This window comes from Oryctolagus cuniculus, chromosome 21 (genome assembly GCF_964237555.1).
Source record: "Oryctolagus cuniculus chromosome 21, mOryCun1.1, whole genome shotgun sequence".
Taxonomy (NCBI): Eukaryota; Metazoa; Chordata; class Mammalia; order Lagomorpha; family Leporidae; genus Oryctolagus; species Oryctolagus cuniculus.
Window position 1 is genome coordinate 8,728,709 of NC_091452.1, and position 26,706 is coordinate 8,755,414.

The window sequence follows — 26,706 nt, forward strand, 5'->3', positions numbered from 1 at the left end:
TGGGTTTGTTGCCAGCCATTAAAATTTGGGAGATTCTCATATCACAAATCAGGACGGGAGGGTTTTTCCAGGGAATCAGGCCCCCTGGCCCCAAGTCAGCCAGAGCCAAGCAGGGGCACTGGTGTCCCACTCGGCGCAGCACGCCCCACCCCTTCACCTCTCACGGCACCTGCTGCGCCCACCCTCGCCCGAGAGACTGGGAGGTCTGCTGGGGACAGGATGCCCCAGTCCCCGATGTGCCGTGGCCTGAGACTCAGACACGCCTGACGGAGCGTGTGTCTGATGAGACGCTGACCTACGGGGCAGGCCTGTGTCCCCAGACCCCTCAGCAGCCTTGCCTGAGGAGGCGGCCAGCTCTAGCCTCGGTTAGCGCCCCCAAGAGGCCCTGTGGTCTCTCCTGCTCCCGCTTCCCACACCCCTCTGTCCTCTCTTTGTGCCTCCTACAGGAGGTGTTCTGGAGACCCCACACAGGGGTCCCAGTTGCCCACCCCAGGCCAAGGCCCAAAGTGCCAGAGAAAGCCCCGCACAGCCGCGGCAGTGCCCGTGGTCCCTGGGCCTCTCCCCCGCCCCACCCCAGCGGCTCTTTTATCTTCAGTTGGAGGCTGCTCAGAACAGAGCCTCCGAAGCCACCTTTCAAATCCTTCCCGCCCCCTCCCCTGACCGTTCCACTGCTTAAAAATGGCTTAACCAATTTGGGTTATTTTTAGTAAAATGCCTGGCGTGTTGGCTGACAACCTGTATTCTAAGTTTCAACCTGATATGGAAAAGACAGAGTTTATAAACCTCCACGGGAAAAAAAGGAGAAATGCACAAAACATTTCTTTAGAATAGAAATCATCTGAAACTGACCCCATGGGTCCTGGCCAGCGGGGCTTCAAGGGCACACAGAGGAGTTTGTTCATCTGAGCTTCCAGCACTGCTGGGAGACCTGGACACAGGTCTCCCTGTGATGGACCGAGAGGCAGGATGGACAGAGAGGATTTGAACCCTGATTCCACCACTCTGTATGTCCCTGAGTCCTCAGTTTTGCCATCTGTGGTATGGGGGTGCTCGTAACCACCCCAGGTAGAATCCAGAGCCTGACCCTAGTCACATGTTCATGCGTCCTTATTGTCACAGTGGCCTGGTGTGGGAGGAAGCCCTGATCTCTGTGAAGGTAGCTTCCCCTGCCTCCTTGTGTCTTTTGAGGTTGATTTTTTTTTAAACAGCTCTATTGAGGTATAATTTGCATGCTATAAAATTCATCTATAGAGACACATGCGTGTATATATGTGTGTGTGTATATATGCACACACAATTCATCACATATAGTTCAGTGATTTTTAGCATACTTGTCGAGCTGTACGGCCATCACCACGACCATATTAGAACATTCCCACCGCTCCAGAAAGATCTCTGGGATCCACTTAGAGCCACTTTCCCATCTCACCTCCAGCCGCAAAACCACGCGCCTGTTTTCCGTGTCTACAGGTTTGCCTGTTCTGGTTGTTTCCTGCGGATGAGATTGTGCAGCGGAGGGCCTGCCGTGTAGTGTTTTTGGTGTCCCCCCACGCCGTGCCTGGTGGTGGTGTTTGGGTGAGCCGCGTCCCCTCTGCTCAGCAGCTGGTGGGTGCTGGCTGGGTGGTTTCCACTGCCGGGTCCCGTGAACAGTGCTGCTGTGAACACAGGGACACAGAGCTTTGTGGAACCGTGTTATCACTTCTCGTGGGCACAGTGCAACTGCTGGGTCCTAAGGCAAATTTATGTTTAAACGATTAAGAAACTGCCCGACTGCTTTCCCAAGCGGCCCACAGTCTGCATTCTCACTGGCGGTATTGCACCCGGCATTCCTCCTTGAGGTTTGAGTATACATTTTAGGTTCCTGGTTTCAGTCGGGATTTGGCCTGGGAATTCTGGGAGCCCCTGGTGCTTGAAGAGAGGAGTGGCGGGTGGGAGCGTGGGACACGATCACACATCCTTCAGTGTTCTAGAGCAGCGCTGCCTTGCAGAGCTTCTGAGATTGTATGTACCGTGTGCGTGCGAGCCCTCCGGTGTGGTGGCTTCCGGCACCTGCAGGCGTGGCCGTGCAGCCGAGGGTCGGATCTGTCCCTGTTGCGTTTGCGTTCATTTAGATGCATTGGGTATAAGTGACCCCATGCTGCCCTGGTGGATCGCCTCCTTCTGATGTCCAGGGTCACCGCTCCCGTATGCCAGATCCTCACGGAGTCTCTCTGAGGATGGATCAGGGCTCAGTTCTTTAACCACAGGCAGCTGCATAGGTGTGAGGCTCGGGGACCACAAGGATGTGCTCAGTGGCTCCAGCAGACTTGGGGGTCTTAGGTGGGGCTGTGCCGTGGAGTCACAAGAGTATAGGTGGGCCCTGGGGCTAGGGGACCCAGGTTCAGATCCCAGCCCTGTCACTTACCGGTCTGGGACCTGAGACAAGGGACCTGTCCCTGCTGAGCCTCGGTGTTCTCATCTGAAGAATGGGAGTAGTACGGCCCCTCTGTGGAGGAGGCAGCATCACTCTGAAAGGCCTGCTGTCCAGCTCGGAAAATCTAATCCCTTAGCTGCACGTCTGCTTGAGGGGCGGGGAAGGGGTGGTCTCTCCTTCCCATTGTAAAGGGAACACCCAGCACCCCTGTGAAGAAGACAGGCTGACAAGAGAGACGCCTGACAAGTCCACGTGATCGTCGTTTTTCTGCCACGAGAGCCTTCAGCTTGAAGACCCCGAGACTCCGTGGCTGGCGTGAACTCGCCCCTCGCAGGCCCCGGTTTGAGGAAGCCTGGAGAAACGGGATTGCGTGGGAGGGGCATGCGCGCATGGGCCTGGACAGGGGCAGACCAGATCCTTCTCTGCTGCTCTGCGCAGCCTCCCTCCCTACCCCCGGGGGGCTGGGCCCTTTCCGGGAGGGAGGGCTTACGACCTACAGCCAAACCAGGGAGGCGGAGCATGCTGCTAAGGCCAGCTTCTCCCACGGCAGCGGGGAAGGCAGTTTGATGTTCAGGTCTTGTGGCTGCCTTGCAAAGGAGGGGTCTGGCCCCGCCTTGGGGACGAGGGACCTGAGTCTCTCTGGCCGGCCTTGGAGAGAGGGAGGAGCAGGAGATGGGAGCAGCTTTGGTTCTGAGGCCTTCCCTTTGGGGGAAGTTTCCAAGTCCCCACACCTGTGCTTAGAGTCAGGGGACAAGGGTCACCTTCTGTTACTGTCGTCCGGAGTCCCGCCTCCTTGTCTGGAAAAGCCAAGATGTTAGACCGTGAGCCCCACCTGGAGCAGGTGGCTCCGTGCTTGTTTGAGGAATGACAGTGAATGCCGTCGGTTTGTCAGCATGCTAGGTGTGAGTGGCATGGATTAGCTGGGGACAATGACGCTGCCTTCGGAAGCTGTGGCTGGGAAACAGCCCTGGGGTCAGTGCTGACCGCGGCCTGCTTTGTGGGAGGCAAAGACGGCTTCCTGTCAGCAGGAATGGGGCCGCAGCGCAGGCCAGTCTGGAGGCCCCTGAGGTAAGCGGGGAGTGGACAAGGGTTCCCAGGGTCAGCCGAGCCAGCCAGTACCCCCCAGTTTCCACAGGGTGAAAACGTGGCTCCTGGTAGGCACAAGCGGCTGACAACTCTCCCACTCCCGGAGAGACCAGGACTGCTCCCATTCCCGGCAGCAGTGTCCCCTCTGGTTGCTTGGGGACCAGGCTGGCTCCGACGCCCCCAGCCTGGCGCCCCGCCTCCTCCCTGGGCCCCTGGTCTCGCTCACTGTCACCACTCCAGCCCCTCCGCCCTACAGAGTTGTTACCCTCCCTTCACTTGTGTGACATGTTCAGCAGCCACCAGATTCTTCCATATTCCTTGTTCTCGTCCAACATGCAGAGAAACTCGGGAAAGCAAATGTTCATTCCAGAAAGCTCTGTTCTGCTTTTGCGGGGTCTGGGCCTAGGTGCCAGGGGTACAGAGGTGGACCAGACAGGGGAGGGCCCCCAGCCTCCCGGAGCTTCTAGTTGTTGGGAGGGGGCTTGCAGCTGAGTGGATGTTCTGCGGAATGGGAGCGGGGGAGGGGCGTGGATTGGAATTGAGGGCGGGCCCCACTGAGCAGTGCCTCGTGGTGGGGGTGGGGAAGCATCGCACACAGGGAGAAGCGCGTGTGCAAAGGTCCTGGGATGGGAGCGAGGACAGGAAGCGGTCAGTGTGTCTGGAGAGCCTAGAGTTGGACAGGGGGGCCCTCCCAGGAGGGCTGGAGCCCACTGCAGTGCCCAGTCCCAGTGGGCCCCATTAAGAAGTCTGATTTTAATCTTCGTAGCAAATAAATCAGGGCCGAGTTCCGGGCCAGGAGAGGTGAGCTGACTCACGTTCGAACAGCTTCCTCCGGCTGCCACGCAGAGAATGTAGGCAAGGTGGGCGCTGAGCGAGAGGGGAGGAGGCCTGGGATGGTGGCAGCTTGGACAAAGGCGGCAGTGGGGGTGGTGGTTATTTCTGGACAGTTAAAGAGATGTGGCTGGGACTTGCCAAGGAATGCTGCTGCTGTCCTTCTGCCGCTGTGACGGCGCCGGGGCCTCAGAGAGGGGCTGCAGAGGCAGAGCTGGCAAGTGCCGCAGGTGAGGGAGGAAGCCAGGCCCACCCACACCCTGTTCCGCTCTCCACACGGCTCCTGGGGGCCCCGCCGGATGACCATTTCTGCTGAAATGATGCCTGTAGAGATTACCCCCATTTTACAGGTCGGGCAGCTGAGATGTAGATGTTAGGGTCTCCCAACCAGTGGGTGCCAGGAGGATTTGAACAGCTGGTGAGCCTCGCCTGTGTGTCCACGCACATACCTCTGTACGTCTTGGTGTCCATGCGTCTGCGGAGCTGTGTCTGCATTCTTGTCCACATGTATCCATGTGTGTTTCTGGGCATCCTACACCTGTGTGTCTGCGCGTGTCTGTGCACCCACCCACACTCATGTAGAAAAAAGCCTGGGAGGCAGGCTTTGCCCCGCTGCCCTCGACGTGCCAGGGCTGCCGCCCACTCACCCTTTGCCTCCTCTCTCTGCCATCCCTCATCTGCCTGAGGAACGCATGTTACTTTCATGAGCAGTGCTGGGTGCGGGGCGGGGACGGGACAGGCCGCTCAGCGGTGCCTCACACGTGGTGTCCATGTTGACTTTGGAACTGGTGTTGTTGGGTTTGAGGAGGGGAGTGGCACCCCCTGCCCCCCATTCAGAGAGGGTCTGAGCCTCGCCTGGACTCTCCCTGCCCTGTGTACCACGTCACGCGACTCTCGGGGACCCTGCATGGGGATCTTGATGCCGTCTCAGGTCACTGAGGCTGGATGTCTGTGATCAGCGTTGCAATAAATGTAGGTGCATCTAGAGATGTCGATTCCCCAACAAAGGCATTTTCCTTTCTCCCTCCGCCCACCTCCTTTCTTTCCTTTCTGGAAGTGGCAAGAATCGTATGTCGGGATGCTGTGCAGCTGGATGGCAGATAAGACCACACCCTGGACAGGAAGCAGCCCACAGGCGCTGCCTATCAGGGCGTTAGGGGGAGGCTCTGTCTTGGTTCACTGGAGGAGTGGAGTCTCCTGTGTGTGTGTGTGTTGAGGGGCTCCTTCCTGGAGGTGGCAGCAGGTGGGCAAATGTTTTCCAGTCCTAAAAGAAACAGCTACAGTGTGTGCTTAGGCCGCAGCTGAGTTCGGGGTGGCCCTGGGAGCCAGGAACACCAACAGCACTGGAGGGAGCGCTGGCACTTGGGTCTGGATCTCTTCCTCCCTCTAGCAAAATGTTTCTCTTTGAAACTGGTTCTGTCCTGGCAGGAAGCTGGCTCCACAGGCCAGTCATTCACAGGTGTGTTGAGAAAGAAAGTGCATCTGCACCCCTCTCCCGGTCCTCTCAGGAGGCAGCCCCCCATCTCCTTGCCCCACTTCACCAGTAGGGGCTCGGGGGAGATCAGACACTTGCTAAAGTCCACGACAATCTAGGGTATAAGCCGGCGTCTAGCCAGGCCGCCGGCCGCCCCTCTCAGAGCCTTCTCTCTCAGTCTTGCCTTCAGGCCCACCAGGCAGGGCTCTCAGCTGCCAAGTGGTGGGGAGGCCAGTGTCCCAGGGGGCCCTGAAATCTGCCACCTCCACCTTCTGCTGTTGCCCCCACTGCCCCTTGCTCACCGGGCCGGTAGCAGGAGGTGGGAGGTGGCCCTCTGCTCTCCCAGTGTGCGTGCCTTCCCTCCCCCGCCTCCTCCTCTCCGTCCCCTGTGGCTCCCAGCCGCTCTTTACTGAGGTCCCACAACTTTCCCACGCAGTCTGCAGGAGTCCCCCCTGTGCCCTGCGTCCTGTTGGGTGGGGCTCTCTCTGTTGTGCTTCCCCTGGGATGGCACCTGTGTGTCTGTGTCATTGTCCCACCCCACTGAGCCGCACAGGGCTCTTGAAAGCCAGTCTGGCATACAGCAGGTGCATAGGGACTGAGCCTAAAGCTTCCACCCCTGCCTGCAGTGCGTGCCTGCCCCTTCTTAGCCCTGCACACCAGTGGATTTTTCCAGAGGGCCTGAGGTTCCTGCAGATCTTCGTCTCTCCTTTGTCTCCCTTCAGCCTCAGAAGAGTGGCTGCTCAGGGAAACGGTTTGGGGGAGAAGCATAAGGAGTAGCAGAGACTTGAGCTGGTGCAGTGTTGTGGGCAAGAACGGAGCGGGGTCCGAAGCCCTGCTCTGCTTTCGCCCACTGTGAACATGGGGCAGTGATGCTGTCTCTCGGGGACTTATTTTCCTTATCTGCAGAGGGGGTTGTTAGGAGCCCAGACTTCTGGAAGACCAGGTGGTCTGAGGTGTGCAAAGTACCATCACGTAGAAGCCACCGGTTCCTGCACTGTGGTGAGGGATCCACCAGTGAGGCCCTAGCAAGTACCTTGCACATAGTAGGTGCTCAGTAAGTGCCCAAGGAGGGAGTGCTCGGTTACTTGATGTGATCATTTTGACAGAGGAGGGCGGGGAGCTGCCAGGCCAGCTCACGCAGCTGGACCAGACCTGCTGGCTCTGAGTAGACGGGGTCTCCCCCTCACTGAGACCCAACAGAGTTGGGGCTACTTTGTTTTCTCAGTGCCTGCAGGGTTTTTAATTCTGAGACCTCTGGAATATAAAACAGCAATCAAGGCCAAGAGGAAGTGATCGGATGTGTCTCCCAGTTTTTGGGGCTTGTCATGAGATAATTAGGTATTTGATTGGCATCTGCTCTCAAGGACAGCCACCTCCAAGTCCCGCCTGCAGCAGGAGCGGGCTGTGTGCTTGCCCAATGCTTGGGAGAGGCTGGCTGGAGGGGGACAAGGCACTGAGGCAGGGGAGCCCCTGCTGGGAGTGGGGGTGGGGCTCCAGGAATCAGCCTGTCCATCTTTCATTCTTTACATTCATTCACTGACGCAGCAAGTGTTCAGCACCTACAGCCATGACCCAGAGTCCTTGTCCTTATGGAGTGGACACTGGAGGGGGCAGGCAGCAGAAACAGGCAGGTAAAATACGATATAAAAGGTTCCACAAAAAGCATTATGGACAAAAATAAGCAGGGTGTAGGGGAGGTAGACAGGAGGCGTTGCTGGTTTGAACAGGATGGCGGCACAGGTTCTGGGGGAAGTTACTGTAAGAGCTGAGACCTTGAGGGTGCAGGGAAACATCTGTGTGGAAAACAAAACAGCATGTCGGGCCATGGGAATAACCAGTGCAAAGGCCCCGGGCCACAGACGTGCTGGAGACCATGTGGGCTAAAGAACCAGCCACGTCCCTCTGTGGCCGCAGCAGAGTGGGTGAGGGGGGAGCAGCAGGAAGTGAAACCAGAGGTGAAGCAGGTGGTGAGCACTTTGACCTTGTCTGAGTCAGGTGGGGGCCTTGGAGTGGTTTTGAGGATGTGAGTGAATGGCTGCCAGGTGAGGACAACACGGTAGGAGGGCAGGGGTGACAGCAGACAGCCCAGTGAAGAGGCTCCCGTGGTCACTGAGCATGATGGCCTGACCCAGGGAGGTGGCAGCAGCAAGGGTAAGACATTGTCGCATCATACGATTTGCTGACTGATGTCAGCCTGATACCCGGGTCTGGGAAAGTGGCCTCAGCGTTGGCAGCAGCCCCAGCCCAGGCACCAACCTTGGCCCTGGGCACCCAACCCTCCCCAGGCACTTCCTGTAGCCTGGACCCTGAGGCGGTGGCCCCCTGAGGGAGGCAAGGCCATGACTGACTTGCTGCACTCTGCCTGCCAAACACTGGCCCTCAGCCTCCCTCACACGGACAGCAGATTGGCCCCTACATTTGCTGGAAGTCTAAGCTGGGGCAGTGCTCAGGAGGCTTGTGGCCTGCGGCTCCCATTGTCTGTGCTGCCTGTGCACCCAGATGCTCCATACAGCGGGGCCTGCGTCCTTCTCGCCCCTGGAAACACTGTAGGCACCTCAGGTGTAATGGGTGGGTGATTGGACGGACAGATGGCCAGGTGATTGGATGGGCGGACAGCCCCAGTGGGCCCAGCGTGCTCCTGCTCTTCAGCTGTGTGGGTTCTTGTTGAGGACAGTTCGGGGAAAGGCTGGCCCGTCAGTAGCTGGGGTGCAGCTCCCAGGAAGCACCCAGAAGAAAGGACCCAAAACACATAGGTTGGATCCCCATGGTGCCTGTTCCCAGCGGGTGATTTGGGCAAATAGCTTAGTCTCTGTGCAGAGGCACTGTGTGTCCCATGGTACCCACATCACAGAACTGTTGATTTGCTCCGTCAGCAGAGATTTCTGGAGATTCCCCTGCACTCTGAGCGCTGCTGGGGGAACTCGGTGAGCTGCCGTGCCCAGAGGGCTCTCTCCACCCCGGCCGTCACAGCAGGGTGGTCACTGCTCCAGAAGCTCGCCGCACAGTCGTCGGCAGCCTCTCTGCTCACGCCCAGGCCCCGAGGCTTGGCACCGTTCCCCTCCACAGCTCTCTGAGTGTGAACTGCCCATCACCTTGCGGAAGACTGGAAAAGCCAGCCTGGCTGAGACCCATTCAATGTAGGCGCCGCCCCTTGCCCCGGCCTCAGATAATTGGCCCAATACATCTTGGTGTGGGGAATTTACATACGGTGCAGCGGGTGATGGATGGCTCTGGGAACCCAGGCTGTCTCTCAGCCGCCATGCAGTTATCCATCTAGGCGGACTGCAGAGCCATCCATCTTGTCGCGTCTCCTTGCTGGTGGCAGGTCGGCATGTGCCCTCCCTCCATCCTAGGTTGTCCCTGAGTCCCCCCCTGCCAGAGCTGGCCCACTGAGGCCCCTCTGAAGGCGCCACTCCCAGCCTGCCCCACTACAGACAGAACAAGTCCCTTGGCTGCGAGCATCCCTGGGACTCCCTCCTCCCTGTCTGCCTGGGAGCTAGTCGCAAAGCCCTGTGTGCTCCGGGGACCAGAGATGCAGGTGAGACATTTGGCAGCCAGAAAGGTGTCGCCTCCCTGCTCTCGCCACAGGGGACCTCTCCTGCCTCTTTCTGGTAGCAGGCTGTCACTCCACTGTACTTGCCGAAGGCTTCCTGCACACCAAGCATTTTGCTAGAACTGTGGACAGAGCTGTGAGCAACCCAGACACAGTCCCTGCCCCTCAGGGACTCCCATTCCACTGGAGGTCAGTACCACTCTGGACGCCGCCACGTGTTCACTCCTCATCTCCTGATTCTCAAGAAGTCCACACCAGGGGCCGGCGCTGTGGCACGGCAACACCCATAGCCCACGTCAGAGTACCAGTTTTCAGTCCTGATCTCTGATCCAGCCCCCAGCTTGCGGGTCTGGGACAGCAGCAGATGACGGCCCAAGTGCTTGGCTCTGCGTCCACATGGGAGATCCAGACGGAGTTCCCTGGCTCCGGGCTTTGGCCTGGCCCTTCCCTGGCTGTTGCAGACATTTGAGGAGTGAACCAGCAAATGGAAGAGCCTGCTTGCTCACTCTCGTCTCAGTCTCTCTCTCCCTCCCTCTCTCTCTCTCTCACTCACTCACTCTGCGTTTCGGATAAATAAGTCTTAAGAAAAAAATAAGTCCTCACAATATCCCTGCAGACATGAATTTCTGTCCCCATTTTACAGACACAGAAACTGAGGCTGAATCATTATAAAGAGCAAACTTACCTATGGTGCTAGGACCAGAATCATGGTTACTTTTACAGGATGGTGACTGGGAGGGGACAGAAGGGACCCCTCCAAGGGGATCGGGGCCATGAACATTCCCTGTCTCCTTCTGGCCAGTGGTGAAAACGCATCCAGCTTAGCATGGGTATATCCCAGTCAGAAACAAAACGCGGGAGCCCATATGAAGATAAAGATTCAGGGAGTCATTGTCAGAATGTCCTTGTGGCAAAATTCACACAGAGGGAGCTGTGCATCTAAAGTTCAGGCAGGGAGGAGCCGGCAACCTTGAAGGCTTCTGCTGGCTTCTGTTTGGAGTGCCTTGAGATCCAAGTCCCAGGACTGCTCAGCTCGCTGATGGCAGACCCGCTGAGGGCTGGGGGCACGCGCTGGGCGCTGGGCACTGCTTGCTCCCATCAGAAGAGCCCCTTCCTTGGAGCCCCGCCTTCTGCTGCAGCGCCCGTCCTGGGTGCGGCTCAGTCCCAGCCCCCTTTCTCTCCACACGTTGGCCCGAGCCTCAGCTGCATCTATCATCTGCTTCAAGCTCATTAAAATTATTTCTTTTTAGTTGCAAATGGGCTGTTTATGATGATCATTATTTGAATGGTCTGCGCCGGGCTCCGGGCTGTCTGTCTGCTGCTGCTGGCCGGTTAATCAGATGATTCGCCTCCTTGCCTGGGCTGGGTCCAGAGTCTGGGGCTGTGTTAAGCAGGGCTCCCCAGGGCTGGGGCTGGGGCTGGGGCTGGGGCTGGAGGCCAGGGTGGGAGAGGATCCCGAGTTCTGTGAGGTTTTCCAAGAGGAGGCCCTGCTAGCTCTGTGAGCATTTCTAACTCCAGACCTGTGAAGAATTTTTCATTTCTTAAAAAAAAAAAAAATTTAATATGGCCTTTTCAATTGTAAATCTGTTTCTTTGTAAAGACCATCGTCAGTCTGTCCTCGGCCTTCTTGCTTTGTTGATGTTCATATATCTGTTTTATAGGGGTAGGAGCAAGTGCTTCTTAGTATCTTTGCTTGTTTCAGTCAAAATTGGCAATACTCTTGTTGGTCCCCACCCCCCTCACCTTTTTGGGTAAGATTTTTTACTACCCTGTGAAATCCAGAACTCACGGAATCATTTATCTGGTGTGGTGTTGTCTGAGTTCTCAGTTTATCTAAGTATAAGATTAACGTCAGCCAACGTTTATTGAATACTTGGTACCATGCTTTGGTGTTTTACACATGTATGTTATGTCATTTACAACAAGCTCTCTGAATTCATACCAGCTAATGGGGAATGAAGCAGGTGACTAAAAATTTCCCTTATAGGCTGGTGTTGTGGTACAGCTGGCTAAGCCACCACCGGAGATTGTGGCATCCCATATAGGCATGGTTTCAAGTCCTGGCTGTCCCACTTCTGAGCCAGCTCCTTGCTAATGCACCTGGGAAAAGCAAAAGATGGCCCAAGTTCTTGGGCCCCTGTACCCACATGGGGAGACATGCATAGATTTCCTGGCTCCTGGCTTCAGTCTGGCCCAGCCCTAACTGTTGTATCCATTTGGGGAGTGAACCAGCAGATGGAAGATCTCTCTCTCTCTCTCTCTCTCTCTCTGTCCCTCTCTGTGTAACTCTGCCTTTCAACTAAGTAAACTAAATCTTTTTTTTATTTCCTTTATAATCCACCAAGGAGATAATGCTCACTTCAGTTATTAGAATTGACGATATCCCTTACAGACACTTAACATGTTTGTCATATGTGATGATATATGATAAGAACTTAGCATAGTACCTGGTCTGCATAAGCACTCAATAAATGGTGATTTTTTTGTTTTTATAAATTTTATTTATGTGAGAGGAAGAGACAGAGCTACTGTCTACTGCTTCACTCCTCAGATGCCCAAAGTGGCCAGGGACAGGGCCAAAGCCAGGATCTGGGAACTCAATCCAGGTCTCCCATGTGAGTGGCTGGAACCCAACTACCTGAGCCATCCATACCACCTCCCGCATTAGCAGGAAACTGGAGTCAGGAGCTGGAAGTAGGTGTCAAACCCAGGCACTCCAAAGTGAGATTTCTGGTATCTTAACTGGCACTGAACTGCTAGACAAAATGCCTGCCCATATTTTTTACTGGTGTTATTATTGATGGTAGTGTGTTTACCACAGAAATGCAGCAAGAATTCAGGGTTCAAAAATGAGGATAGAATTAGCAAAGTTGAGAAGAACGTGGATGTCCCTAGCATTGCCTGTTTCTCAAGAGCCAAACAGGAAAGCTACCAAGAGCTTGGGTTGCAGTGAGGCCTCCTGAAGTCCCCCTGCCTTCCCTGGCTCTGCCCTCCCTGCTGCATGGTGCCACAGACACCCTGCCTGTCAGAGGTGCACCTGCCAGCAGCCTCGGAGGTACTGGTAGGGCACCAAACATAAAGGTCTGGTGCAACACAACAGAGAGTTGGCCTTACCCTGCCCTGGATGTCCTGCAGAACCTAAACTGGGTGTGTTGAATGAAGAGTCGAATCCAGACCCACCAGGTATCTCAGTTGCTGTGGTGTGGGGAGGTACAGTGTCCCTGAAACAGGAGCACAGCGCCAGAAACAAGGTCATCCAAAACCAAAGCATTAAAAACCCAAGTCTCAGTTGTTTGTCCAGCAGCAATGTGCAGATGACATCTTTGTCTTCAAGGGGACAAGAAAAACTGTGAGCACTTGGCTCAAGAGCACTCCAGGTCTCTTTCTCCCCTGGCAGGTGAAATTCTGTTCACCTGGCTGCACCAACTGTTAGTTATCTATTGCTGCAAACACTGAGCTCACCCAGTCACCCGATATGGTGGCGGCGGTCAGCTGTGGTTTCTGTATTGGAAACTGACCTTGGTTTTAAATGAAGACAACCAGACATCTATGCTTTTTCTTGCGACACCTCATTCCCCTCTAGGCCCAAAATTGTATGGGGCCTTTTGACAGGCAGTCGTATCCACCAGCAGACCGGTGCTGCAGCAGGAATTAGTTTCAGGACCGTGGACAGCGCCCATCCCCCAGCGCCACGTTGGACAGCAACTTTTGTTCCTCTACCGTCTCCTTTCTGCTCTTCTGATTCTCCAGAGATGTTAGACACTTCTCTGGAATAGAATCTCCTGCCTGGATTGCTCCAGAAAGCCCCATGGGGCAGAGACACTTTTCCCAGGTTTGGGGTACCAGCTTTGTGGTGCTAGGGTGAATTGCTGTTTAGCAGATTTACCGACTCTCAGACATGATCTAAGACAATTGCCATGTGTTCCGTCTCTTAGAGGGAAAAGGATTTGCAGCGGGTTAATAGTACTTTTATTTCATTATCTAATGGTAAAAGTGTTTCATTGTGTGTGCAAGATGAATGTGTATTAGCAATGACAAATGGGGTCTTTCAACACAGTGCTGGGCCTCCTCATACATATGTTAGATTAAAGAGTTCACCCTAGAAACACACTCCCGCATCTGCATGTGTGTTTTTAATAAATCTGATTGCAGAAATTTATTGCGCCACCGGATTTAGGAAATTATGGGGCTTGATTGCTGCAAATATAATCGGGTGATATATACAGAAATACTCCTCGAGTTATGGTCCAGAAAAAAAGCCCATCTCGGGACGGTGCAAGAAAGCAGCAGACCACATAAACAGAGCGTTTCTTGAATTATGCAAATGAAATCCCTGACAACTTGCAGTGAATTGTACTCCCCTTGTGCGACTGCCACTGTTAAAGTGAAAAAAGCCCCTAGGGGTGATCAGACACACACGCTCGGCCAGCAGGCAATGTCTGAGAGGAGTCTGAGCTGGGCGTGCCCCCTTCCATCCCCCACTTTTTTCCCCCTCGCTGCTCTATCCTGCAAAACACTCCCTCCTCCCCCTCTTCTGACACCACAGCCATTGCACACAGGCAGGCCCAGTGGCTTCCAACCCATCTCTTCTGAATCCAGGAGTCTCCAGTGAAATATTTCTTATACTTGAAGTGAACCTTAAATGATTTACTGCAGGGTACACAAAAGGTCAGCATGCTTCTTATTGGCACCTTCATTTTTCCAAAATCCACTGAAATTAAAAAGCCATCTATATCTTAAAAGGCATATTTATGAACCTTTAAGTGTAAGTAAGTCATAGTTGGAAGAGTTCCCACATCTGATATATGAAAGCTGTCGACAGCACTTTCTTGCTGTATAATATGCCCATACAATATGCCACACTTTACTATTTTGACATGGTTCGGAGATGTTTTCTACAGTTACTGACAAGCTTATGCCATCACTCCTTTGGAAATGTAAGAGGTGGGGCAGGGGGGTGGGGAAGAGATAGAAAGAGAAACAACTCCACCCAACGCCACAGAGATGATTGATCTGGCCCGACAGTCACTGTGCAAAACAGCCGTCCTGGAGTGGGGTCTTTGTTTTTTTCTTGGTGTATCCCCAGTTTTCTTACAGTATTCGTTTGTGCCAAGAGTCGATACCCTGTCTTTTCTCAGCTTTATGAGTTAAGAAAACTTGTTGGAATGCTGTTTTGTATGATGATTAAAAAGGGAAAAGAGGAAAAAACTCTTTTCTTTCTCCCCCTCCTCTTTTTATTTTATTGTTCCAGAAGGAGCTTAATTCCGTCGCTTCTGAGCTGTCTGCACGGCAGGAGGAGAGTGAACATTCTCATAAACATTTAATTGAACTCCGCCGGGAATTTAAGAAAAATGTACCTGAGGTACAGTATATTTGCTGTTATAGAATTAACTCAGTAGGAATGCACATTTTTCTCTGTTCAAACTGTATTTTGAAAACTGTAGACATAAGTGACTAACAAGAAAAGAAGCTAATTAGCCACGAGGAGAAATTACTGCCCGAACCCTCCGGTGCTCCCTGGTGCTGTGTGCTCAGCAGTGCTGTCCAAGTCAGGGCAGATCGTTTCTCCAGGAAAGCTGTTGTCTCTGAGGGCCCCAGGCGGCATCCATTTCTCCCTCCTTGTATGGAAGCCGGATGCTTGGCCTTGGTGGCAGAGACGGTCTGTCCAGCGCTCGTGACTTTGTTTTGCTTTCCCACTGGCATCTGGGAGGTGGCAGCTGTGGCCTTCCCTTGTTCACGGGTCTGAAAGACCCTCCCACCCCGCTTCCCCGGGGGCGCAGGGGGGATTCCTGGAGATGCCCAGCCCCCCAGAACAGCCCAGATACATTCCTGTTCATTGCAGGGCTCAGTGTGCGGGTTATTTTCCCTCCTCTCTCGGGCCCCCTGTGGCTTCTCCAGTTGAAGGGGTGGGGGAGAAGCACGGGACTAAATGCAGACAGGAGAACTAAAGGCCTCTGACACTGTATGATGTGGGCAGGGATGTGGCCCCCCAGAGCAGTTACGGAGCACAGGTATCAGTGGTCTCCAAAGCCACCTGTCCCCCTCAGGTCAGCAGGTTGATGGCTTAGTCTTCTGCCCTTCCCTGCCCAGAGTTGCTGGGTCTTGGAGGAGGGCGGGGCAGGGTCTGGTGTCCAGGCGTCCACCAGTGACACTCCACCTGTGCACATCCCCGGAAGGCTTCTGCTGCTGTTGCGCTGAGGGAGGAGGGGGCCCGGAGAGTCAGAGAAGAGGCAGGAAACAGGCCGTGAGCACAGAGGGGTGGCGCCTGCAGGTCCCCCTTGGTCTCGGCTATGAAATCCTCTCACACTAGTCATAGATGACTCTGGTTCTTCAAGGAAAGAGAGGGGACTAAGAACTTACCCTTGGAACAAGTCTAGGAGGAGGCTTAGGTGTGAAGGCTGGGAGAGGGTGGACCTGAGAGGCTCAGAAAAGCCAAGGCAGTGCTTGGTTTGACTCGGAGACCAGAGCTGTGAGGGCCCTCCCTTCCCTTTGAGAGCAGAGCACGGGTTGATCTTTAAGCCGATTTTTTTTTTCTCCTGGAAATGAGGGTACCTCTGACTTGGCTTTACCTCTGAGTTGTCTCCAGGAAGTGGAGCTGAATCTGCCCCAGATCCTCGTAGCCTCCCCTGCCCCTGCTCTCTGGTCCACTCAGGCCCTCCATCCTGTCCTCTTTCCCCCTGTGCCGTGGACTTACCCACTGAGCCCACACGGGAGCCCCCAGGTGATGAAAGAAATCCAGGCCAGGTTTTAAGCCTCCAAGTTCGGCTTACATAATTTTAATACTGCATAATTATGCAATTATGTAATTAGGAGGAATAAGTTTCCACTCCTATTATAGTCGTGCGTCTAAAAATCCTCATTTTTGGAACCCTTCTCTCCTGACGGGAAAGTCGTGCCAAGCTGTATTTAAGAGCATCTGGCTGGTGCCACTCACCTGCTGCTGCTGCCTCGGCCCAGCTGCTGCCAGCAGGAAGTGGGCAGGGCAGTGGGCTCCCGGAAGTGGTCAGCATGGGCCCAAAGCCCTGCCAGCACCGCCCCCACCGTGGCTCTGATGTGGGTCTCTAAGTTCACTTGAGTGTAGGGTTTTGAAGAGCCTGTTTTGGGAGTCTGGGGACTGGGGTTCAAGGTCGAGCTGTGCCACCAACGTATTGCTTGAGCTTGAGCAGGCTAGCCCCTCTAGGGCCCCGGTCTGTCCCTCTGTAAATTCAGGGACCAGCTGGATGGTTCCAAGGCCCCATTAAGTATGAGGGGCCTACAAAAAGTTCATGGGAAATCCACATTATGAAAAAACTGTGCTTGGGCCGGCGCCGTGGCTCACTAGGCTAATCCTCCGCCTAGTGGCGCCGGCACACCGGGTTCTAGTCCCGGTTGGGGCGCCGGATTCTGTCCCGGTTGCCCCTCTTCCAGGCCAGCTCTCTGCTGTGGCCAGGGAGTGCAGTGGAGGATGGCCCAGGTGCTTGGGCCCTGCACCCCATGGGAGACCAGGAAAAGCACCTGGCTCCTGGCTCCTGCCATCGGATCAGCGCGGTGCGCCGGCCGCAGCGCGCCAGCTGCGGCGGCCATTGGAGGGTGAACCAACGGCAAAGGAAGACCTTCCTCTCTGTCTCTCTCTCTCTCACTGTCCACTCTGCCTGTCAAAAAAAAAAAAAAAAAAAACTGTGCTTGGATTTTTAAATATTTTGCACCAAAACAAGCTTATCTTTTAGTTCCATCTTTCACGAAGTGCGTCCACGCTCACACTTCCAGAACCCGAGCAGAGGTCTCTGATATCCCAACCAGAGCTCTCCTGCCAATACAGCTTCCATTTAGTCTGGAACACTTACCGCCTGTGACACCGACAGGTCAGCTTCTCAGCGTCCTTTGAGACCCTCTGGGCGGATCTCGCAGCCCCCTGGGCCTGTGTCCAGGGGGTATTTGTCAGCTCAAGCTGCATGGCCGTGGCCTCATTAGGCAGCTCTGTGCCCTCCAGCCCTCCTCCCTGGTGTCCCCTTCTTGCCTGACCCTGCTGGGCACTCAGGTTCGTAGCTGCAGCCCAGGGGCTCCCAGGCTTCCTTTTCCATTGCTGAGCCTCGAAGCCACATCCGCCACGTGGTGCGCTGCCTCTGGCCCCCTAAGGGGTGTCAGGGCAGCAGTGACTCTGAGATGCCCTGGGAGCAGACACCAGTGAGGCAGGGCACCCCAGACCCAGAAGATGGGGTTTTTCTAGGAGCAGGAGCAGCACAACCTTAGTTTCATAACTAAGGAATTTATTCTTTATCTGAACAAGGATCCATCTGCCCACCTCGCCCTTTCCTGCTTCTCTGCCACCCTCCCCCGCCCCCAGCAGGGATGTCCTGTGCTGTGGCTGCTTGTGGTTGGGAGGTCCCCGGTGGGTGTCAGAGGAGATGAGGATTTAGGGGTGGGGTCTTGGGACACAGGGTTCTCAAAGGCTTCCCCCCTCCCCGCATGCTGGGGAGAGGAACCCATCAGAGTCCACCAGGGAACCCTCGGACTAGGAACCTCCAGGTCACTTAGGGTCTGGCAGTAGAAGACAGCCCAGGTCCACGGAGTTCATCCGACACAGGCAGGGCCCTCCTCTGAGCTGGCATCACAGTGCAGGGAAGACCCAGACAAGTGCCCAGAACCTGCGCACACTGGTGCGGAAAGAGGGAGCGGCACACCGTGGCGTTGCCAAGACAGAAAGCAGGCTTCGCTGGGGAGGCAGCCCAAGTGATGCCCTGAACGACGGGAGATTTGGATGACTGTGCTCCGTGTGGAGAGCTGGAGCCGTCTCTCTGTCCCCCAGCACAGGTGCCCTGTGATGGACCACCATGATGCACTGCCCAAAAGACCATTCCACGGTCAAATCCAGCTGCTTCCCCCTCCCTCTTCCAGAAAGTCCCAGTGCGTGCTGTGTCACACTGCCACGGCCTGCAGGGCAGCAGATTCTTGAACATGACCTTCGCAGTCTGATTGGGCTTAGCACCCCCGGTTCTCCAGGGCAGAATCACCCTTAGGAAATCCCGTGGAGTGCAGGTCCCTCAGGACATGCTGGGGAGAGGCTGACCGTGGGACAAGGACGAGCTGCGAGCTGGGCAGTGGGGGTGTCCCACCTGGTGCTGTGGTGAACTCTTCGCTGATCTCTTTTTCAGGAAATCAGAGAGATGGTGGCTCCTGTATTAAAAAGCTTCCAGGCTGAGGTAAGACCCAAGGCCATGGCGGTGTGTCAGAGAAGTGCACCAGCTGCCCCTCCTGTCCCACTCGGAGTTGCCAAAGGAGGCCAGCTGCCCTGCCCCCGTGCCCACCTCTGTCCCATTCCCTGTAGTGTCCCTTCCAAGGGTGTCCCGGCTCTCTTGGGTCTGGTGGACCTCCCGATTCTCATCCCAAGAAGTCTTGTCCCCGGTTTGCCCGGGGCTGGCTCTGCTGCGAGTCAGACCTGCGACCTTGAGCAAACTGCTTTACCTTCCAGACTCAGTTTTCCGTTTTTAAACGCAGAGGTCTGTGCCAGGTGATCACGGCACTCTTCCCCTCAGGCAGCGAAGTCCCAAAGGCAAACCACCCCCTCTGAACATGAAGTCCGCGCGGGTCGTGTCCTTTCCTGCCAGCCCTCCGGCTCCAGTCCTCTGCAGCAGCTGCAGTCGCTCCCCCTGCCCGGCGTGCCCTCCTGGCTCCCGTCGTCTGACCTCTGACCAGGGTTCTGAGCATGTCCGCTGACCTGGCAGGCACAGGAGCCCGGCTGGACAAAGGCTGGACGCTCCCTGGGTGGGGGAGTGGCAGGGAGGCCACCGCTGGAAGATTCCATCTTGAAGGGCTTCTTCCGGGAGCGGTGGGCTCAGGCAGGGCCCCCGGGGTTGGCCGTCCTCAGAGCTTGCCCTGGGGATGCGCTGTACGTCTGTCCGCCAAGCCCCAGGCTACCTTTATCTGTCTCTTTGGAGCCACGTAAGTGCGCACGGCAATATTAAAGTAAACAGTAACTGGATTTACACAAATGTCGCTGATTTCCATATTTTTCATCCCTTCATTTTATTACTGAGCTGACTGATGTGCTTATTTATTCATAGGGCCACCCGGTATTGATTCATTTGCTTGTAAGTTTCCCTGTGCTGGGAGAGGGGGAAACAAAACAAAACAAAAAAGGCCAATAATGTTGGGAATGTGTTTCCTTGGATGTGTGGGTGGTTTAAAAAAAAAAAAAAAAAAAAAAAAAAAACGAAAAACAGAGATTCCTGTCTGCCAGCTCCTGGTCCCAGGGCTGCCCGGCACACAGGCTCTTGGGCAGCTGACCCCTGCCCAGCCCCACGGGCGTTGTTTTGTAGACTGTGTCCTTTTGTCAGCTTTCCTTTGCCTGAGTTGATGTGAGCAGAGCTTCTCTTAGCCTCTTCAAGGCTCAGTTTCCCTGTCTGTTAAATGGGCACAAAGGTGCTACAGGTCTTTTTGTATTGTTTTGAGAACTAGATAAAATGCAAGGAAAGAGGTTAAGGTAGTGTCTGGTGAGGGGGTGACAAGCACAGACTCTGGGCCTGGCCTGGGTCTGAACCTCGCTGCTGCCACGCAGTAGCCACGCGGGCTTAGGTGAGTGACTTAGCCTCTCTCTGTCTGTGTCCTCGTCCACAAAATGGTTGCTAAGGACGCTCTCTGCTAAGGCTGCGGTTGACACTGAGACGTGCTCGCAGCACGAGTGTGGAGGTCGTGGGTAGTGTGTGATACTGTCATCAGTGGCCGCGCTGCGGGTTTGCTCAGTCTCCACGGGAGCTCAGCGAGAGTCAGCCTCTCTTCTTCCCAAAGAAAGGGGCTTTCCGTGCCCGTGGGAGCAGGCGCATCTTGTGTCTTCTTTTCAGGAGGGCAGGGTGGGTGAGGGTCAGGAGAAGACCCCAGGGCGGCGTCAGCGTGGTGAAGCCGGTCGGGGCCGCCTCCTGCGGGCCTGGCCTGCTTCCCGGCCCTGCCCTGAAATGAGCTGTGTGGAGCTCCGGCTGCCCTCTGCCCATGAGGCCGGTGCTCAGGATTCCAAGGACTCAGCAGCGTGGAGGTGGTCTTCAGGGCTTCCGCACACAGTGGGTGCTCAGCCAGCGCCGGGCCAGAGGAAGTCTTGGCAGATCTGAAAGGGAACACAGTGCCGCACGCGTGCTTCCGAACCCGGTGGCAGGCTCAACAGACACCGCCTTAGTGGCCGGGCACCTGCAAAGGGCTTCGTTAATTTTCTTAAGAGGGCTTTCCATCGTCCCTTTAATGTACCAAAAAGACTGCATTTGTCTGGAATTTTATTCCAAAACCCCCGCCTTCCTCATGATCTATTGACTAAGCCACTGTGGCCACCGTGTCCCTCCGCGCGCCCCGGGGGAGAAACAGCCGCCAAAGAAAGGTGTTAATAAAAAGCATCTTTGTCCGGAACGAGCCGCACATGCAAGGCTGTTTATAATCCAAATATGATTTTCATTTTAATTTTTTTAATGAGGGCTCATCCTTCACGCCGCTTCCCTCTCGCCCTCCGCCAGGCTCTGGGCTGGAGCTGCGCGTTCCCAAGTGGGCATTAATCACCTCCCGGAAACATTCCCCGGGGCAGACGCCATCCCGACTCCCATAAACCAGCCCATAAAACGCCAGGGCCGAACGGCCCGCCGCCAGCCCTTCCCTGGGGCCAGCCTCCAGTTGTAGTAAACCCTGTGCAAGTGTATTCCTGAATTCCTCGCCACCAGCCTTGGGACGTGTGGAATCCGGGCGTCCTTTCTACCTTTGTGTGCTCTGTGTGCGTGGGTCTGTTTTCAGCGTGTGTGCGCGTGTGTGCGCGCGCGCCTGCGGGAGGGGTGGGAAGGAAGCGGATTTGCCTTGCTGTGAATCCAGGAAGCTCCCCCTGTGTTGATTGCTTCAAGGACAGCGATGATTTCCCTGCTCGGGGGAACAAAGACAGCCGGGGAAGGTGGCTGCGCGGAGACAGCTTGAAATGGCCAAAGTTTGAGTCTCCTCGCCTGGCAGAGAAAAGAGCAAGACGAAAGCCCCGCTAATTACAAAAGTTGCTTTATGAAAGATAATTCAAAGCAATAATTTAGCAAACATAATCAAGGCGCACAGATGGGGTTGTTGATGGATGGATTGCAACATGCAATTAGCAGTTCTTGCAGTTACATATCATTAACCCTCCGAGCACAAAAATTATTTTCTCATTATTAGTTGAAAAGGTAAAATTAAGCTGACTAGACAGTAAAGGAACAAACTACAATTAATTACCTTCATTTATTACAGTCATTATTTTAAACTTATTTTTACTTGGAGAGAGAGATGAAAACATCTAAATTAAAAGTTTTGTTATGCTAAACCAGAGGTGAAACTTGTCTAAGCTTTGCGTGCTCCGGCCCAGCCAGGAAGCCAGCATGGCCGTTGCGAAGAGCTGCTTTGCCGTGGCCGGGGAGGCGGCCTGCAGGGTGGAGACCCCTTTTGGTCGGGTTGGAACAGAGCTGTGCCCCTGAACCGGATCAGAACACAGCTGTTTGGGAACAAGAAGGCTGACGTGGCCTCTGACCCCCAGAGGGAGGCAGGAGTGCAATGGTCAGACACCCACAGTCTGAGTCCCGTCGGGAGGATGAGCCTGTGTGACCTTGCCCAGTGACTTCAAGTCTCTGAGCCACTGTCTTCTCGCCCGTGAGACTCAGCGAGCTGCCACGTGTCGAGTGGCAGCTAGGCCCCATGTTCTCAACACAGCAGGTGCTGGGGCTTGCCAGGGCCGGGGAAGCCTCCGCACCTGGATCCCGGGCACTGGTGTCACTTGCTGACCTTCTAGAGCTTGGAGAGGGGGAGCTAAGACGCTACTTCCCAAGAGACGTATTAGATCGTCAGTTGTGTCCGCGCAGTCATTTATTCATTCAACAAAGATGGGCTGGGTGCCTACTGTATACAAGGCCATGTGTTAGATGGTAGCCCAGTGAGGGTCACAGCCGAGAACATGTGTAATACAGTGCCCAGGAGGACTTTCCAAAGGAGGCAGGGACACCCTTCTGCGGGCACCGCGTAAGTCCATACAACAAAGATTTGTGCAGCACCACCTGAGTGCTGGGCCCTGTGTGAGGACCCAAAGGCACCGAGACGCTGTCCTGACTCGAGAACAGCCCCAGGCGCTGAGTCCTGTGATGGCGCTTACACCCATGAGTCCCATCAGAAGCCCAGGAGAAGCTGTGGGTTCCTTCCCGGAAGTTCCACCTGTTCGCTCAATGTCACAGCCACCCCGTCACCATGGCAGCCACAGTGCGTCTCCCATCCTGTGCCTGTCTGCCTTGTGTCCTTGCACTCCCCACCAAGACCTGTAGTCTGTCTCCATCCTTTAATCTGGGCCACCTTAGCTCAACAGAACATGGAGGAAGTGACCCCGTCAGCTCCAGGTGTGGCCCTCAGCCTGCCTGCTGTATCTGCCTCCTACTTCTTCACACCCAACCTGAGACCTCCCCTCTACTGGGAGAAGCCACCTGGAAAGGCCTTGGGGGATGAGACGCCACAGGGAAGAGAGGGCCAGGAGCACGGAGACACCAGGCCTGAGTCAAGGAAGCTTGTGGACAGCCAGCCCACTGCAGCCGTTGGATGCCTGCAGCCCCACCTGCCATCCAGCCGGGACCACCTGAGATGACAAGAGAACTGCCCAGCTGAGCCCTGTCAACCTGCAGAACCGTGAGCGGTCATAGTAAGGTGGCTCTTTGAGGCCCCAGTGTGGTGTGGTTGGTTACAGAGTGGTGAGTGACCAGAGCACCCCAAATCTGCAGTGGGCCTGCCCTCCCTCCTCTCCCCTCCCCTCCCTCCTCTCCCCTCCCCTCCTCTCCCTTCCCTCCTCTCCCCTCCCTCCTATCTTTTCTTCCCTCCTTTTACCTTTTACTTTCTCCTCCATTCACTTCTCTGCTGGCCTTTTGGCAGATTTTAGCCTCATGCACAGTGCAGCCTTCTCTCCTGCACACTCAGAGGGACAGTGACAGGTTCTCCCAGGGGTGCCCTCCCCACCCCGTGGCAGAAGTCAGGGCACAGGGAACACGCACTGGCTGCTCAGCCTCAGGCTGGCCTAGGTGAGGCGTGTCTCAGCCGTCCTGAGGCTTTGGTGTCCTGTCCTTGGGGTCTCTGCCGGTCAGATCAGGGTGCTTGCCTGGGACAAACCCTTGTGGCTTGAAGGGAGTTGGAGCAGAGGTTGTTTGCCGAGGACCAGAGAGGGCCCAGTGGGCTAGGGCTTTGCAGGAAAGCGAGAGGTGGGGCTGTACTGCCCTGCTCAACCTGGGCAAAGTGAGGCACGGTGCCAGCTAGACAGTCCCCATCCTCCAGGGACGTTTGCTGGGTGAGCGGTAGCCCCATTGATCCACAGCAAATGGATTCTGTCCAACCCTAATCGAGTCAGTTACCCTGCACTGTGCTGTCTGTGAAAGGAGAGGTGATGCTCTCTGGCCCAACTCTCAGGGGCTCGGGGTGCCCGCCTGGAGATGTAAGACGTGAGCCTCTGTATCCAAGGCATTCCAGACTTCCCTGCAGGCCTCACCCCACTGGAGGGGAGCAGCCCGGCATGACTGCCCCTCTCTGTAGTGGGCAGTGAGAGCTGGGGGTCCTCCCTTCTGCCCACACTTGAGGGGAGCAGCCCGGCATGACTGCCCCTCTCTGTAGTGGGCAGTGAGAGCTGGGGGTCCTTCCTTCTGCCCACACTTGAGGGGAGCAGCCCGGCATGACTGCCCCTCTCTGTAGTGGGCAGTGAGAGCTGGGGGTCCTTCCTTCTGCCCACACTGGAGGGGAGCAGCCCGGCATGACTGCCCCTCTCTGTAGTGGGCAGTGAGAACTGGGGGTCCTCCCTTCTGCCCACGTCCTCCTGCTGGGATCCTGGCAGTTGATCAAACCCGACCCAGCTCACAAGTGACAGGGACAGTGAGCAAAGGCCAGGTGCCCCTCCTGACCGGGCACTTGCTAAAGCTCTCAGAGACACCCAGGCCATCCTGCCTTTCCCTCCCAGAAGCAGGCAGGGGGCAACACGGGCCCTAACATAGGACAGGTCCCCAGGGTATCAGTGCAGGTTCTTGCAGCCGAACCACCTGAGAAGGGTGTGGAGGGCTTCCAGGGACACGCATGTCCCGGCCAGTCCTGCCCCGAGCCTGCCTGCCCTGCCTCCAGCCTGCCTTCTCCCTTTGGAGCTGAAGTTGAAGTTACAGGGCCTTTGATTTGGTGGGGGCCCCTTCTGACACTGCTCTTACTCCTCCACGCTATGCTTTCTCCAGCCCTGGTGTGACCATCCCTTTGTACGTGGGACCCCCTGAGGGCTGTGGCCGAGGCGAGCTGGCCCCTCTGAGCAGCACCACCGTCCGGAGGACTCGTGGTCAGCACAGGCTTATACACCAGCTCGTCCTCTTCTCGGCTGAGGGACCTTGCGTGGTCACTTCCCCTCCCTGCACCTCGGTCCCTGTGCCTGGTGCCGGAGAAAGGAGTAGTCCCTACTTCACAGGCAGTGGCCGGGCTCGGGGAGGCGACCCTCGAGAAGCCCTGGAGGGAGGCCCAGCACGTGGTGCCCGCTCTGTGAGCGGCAGCTGGCGCTCCCGGCACGCACACTGAGGCCGCTACGTCACAGTTCCTCCCCCAAGCCCCCTCAGGAGGCTCCCACTCGCCGCTGTTTGTCAGGTGTGGTAGCTGAGGCCCTGCCCCCAGCCCATGGCCGTGCTCCTGGCAACACGGTTGGTCATGTCCTTGGTGGTACCTCTGCCACCTCAGCATCACCGCAGGGGAGGCTGTTGGTGTCGTCCCCTCCAAAGGGCGCCAGACTGGGACTCGGGTAACCCCGCTTGCCTGAGTTCACAGAGTTCTTGCACAGCCGTGCAGAGGTGGGGGCTGCAGACCCCAGCTTAGAGGGCCCAGGAGTTCAGGAGGAGCTGGGGGGCTGCCTGGGACGTGTGCACGTGGTGAAGACCTGAGGGAGCTCAAGCCCAGGCCTCTTGGGTGTGTCTTAGTGAAGCTCTTCCATCGGCCAAGTCTGCCAGGGAGTCCACCACGTGCAGGGAGCTGGCATTCGAACCCAGGTCTGTGCACCCAGCCCAGGACTGGGCGCATAGCAAGTGCTCAATAAACACGGTGTCATGTATAGCTTGAGTTGAACACAGTGAGGGACAGGCCTTCCGTCCCCAACAGGCCCCCGTCCCCTCCTCTCTGATGACCTCGTAACTTTGGTGGCACAGGTCGCCTTGGCCGCCGGCACCCAGCCTTGTCTCTCTGGAGCCTTCCCTGCCGGCTTGGGGTAGGACTCCCAGGAAACGGGGCAGCCTTCTGAATTTAGCATTAAGAGCCCACCAAAGCGTCATTGAACCTGTCACAGCACATTACAACCAAATTAAGACCCGGCAGCAACCCTCCTTCGTTCAGTATCATGTGCCTTATAAAGTAAATTATTAATGCTTTTCCCCCCAGTTAAGCAGCTATTTGCAGCTGTTCCGGGTATTTCTCATTAGAAATAACATCATCTCAAGAACGATATTGATTGATTTTTTTAATCTTGGAATCATGGACGTGAACCACATATTTATATGACATTCCCTTTAACTAGAATTCTCATGCTTTATTTTTATATTATTGATCTTTTTGACACGAATTGCCTCTTGGCCTTGTGCGAACACTGTACGCTTTCCTCCTGCAGAGGAATGGGCTGGCCAGCCGGCCCGGGAAGACAGATTGCGCCGGCCGCGTGGCAGTAACATTCCCGCACATTTAACAACAATTAGTCTGTGCTGACGCCACGGTAGACTTGCGCGTATGAAAATTTACAAGCCTTTTAATGGACTGCATTATGGAAGGCCGTGCGGGGCCAGTCGGTGAGGAGATAAGGCCACTGGGCGCACATCCATCTCTTGGCTCTGTCGGCCGGCGTCTCCTTGGCTCTCGTGTCTGCCTCCTGGAAGTGAAGGGCCGGGGAGGGGGACACAGGGTGGGAGCTCCTGGAACAGCAGCCCGTCGACCCTGGCTGGGGACATGTGGCTGCTCTCACAGTCACACATTCCTCCTGTCGGTGGGCGTTAGCTGAGCACTTACTGTGTGCCGGGTAGGTGCTCCCGCTGAGTCAAAGCTGGTGAGTGTCTCCTTTACTAACTGCCGGGCGTAGGTGGGTGAACAGGGACTCTTCATCCACTCGGCTCCATGGTGGAGCGGAAGTGACCTAAGTGCTCAGATCACAGCCCTGTCCCTGGCCAGGCTCCTCGTGAACCCCACTTTCCTGTCTGTGTGAGGGGGCGGAGACGGTGCCTCCCACCTGGGGAGGCGGCCGCACAAGTGCAGCCGACGCGATTGGCTGTGCGATCTGCGTGATCTGGCAGCTTGGGCGGAGCTTCCAACACTCTCCCCTTCTCCCTAGGATAGAACATTCCAGACCCAATCTCCACCTCCCTT

The 26,706-nt window shown here is 55.8% G+C and overlaps 1 protein-coding gene across 8 annotated transcripts in view; it reads left to right on the forward strand.

Annotated features, from left to right (window-relative positions):
- The window catches only part of CUX2 (cut like homeobox 2), a 322,941-nt gene that overhangs the window by 217,675 nt on the left and 78,560 nt on the right, over window positions 1-26,706 (forward strand). For 7 of the 8 annotated variants that reach the window (XM_070066200.1, XM_070066196.1, XM_070066198.1 and 4 more), the window contains exons 2-3: window positions 14,609-14,719; window positions 18,489-18,536. In XM_070066200.1, the coding sequence (XP_069922301.1) occupies window positions 18,501-18,536 (36 nt within the window). In that variant the 5' untranslated portion in view covers window positions 14,609-14,719; window positions 18,489-18,500. The remainder of the gene's footprint in view (window positions 1-14,608; window positions 14,720-18,488; window positions 18,537-26,706) is intronic. The other variant, XM_070066197.1, reaches the window with a different exon arrangement.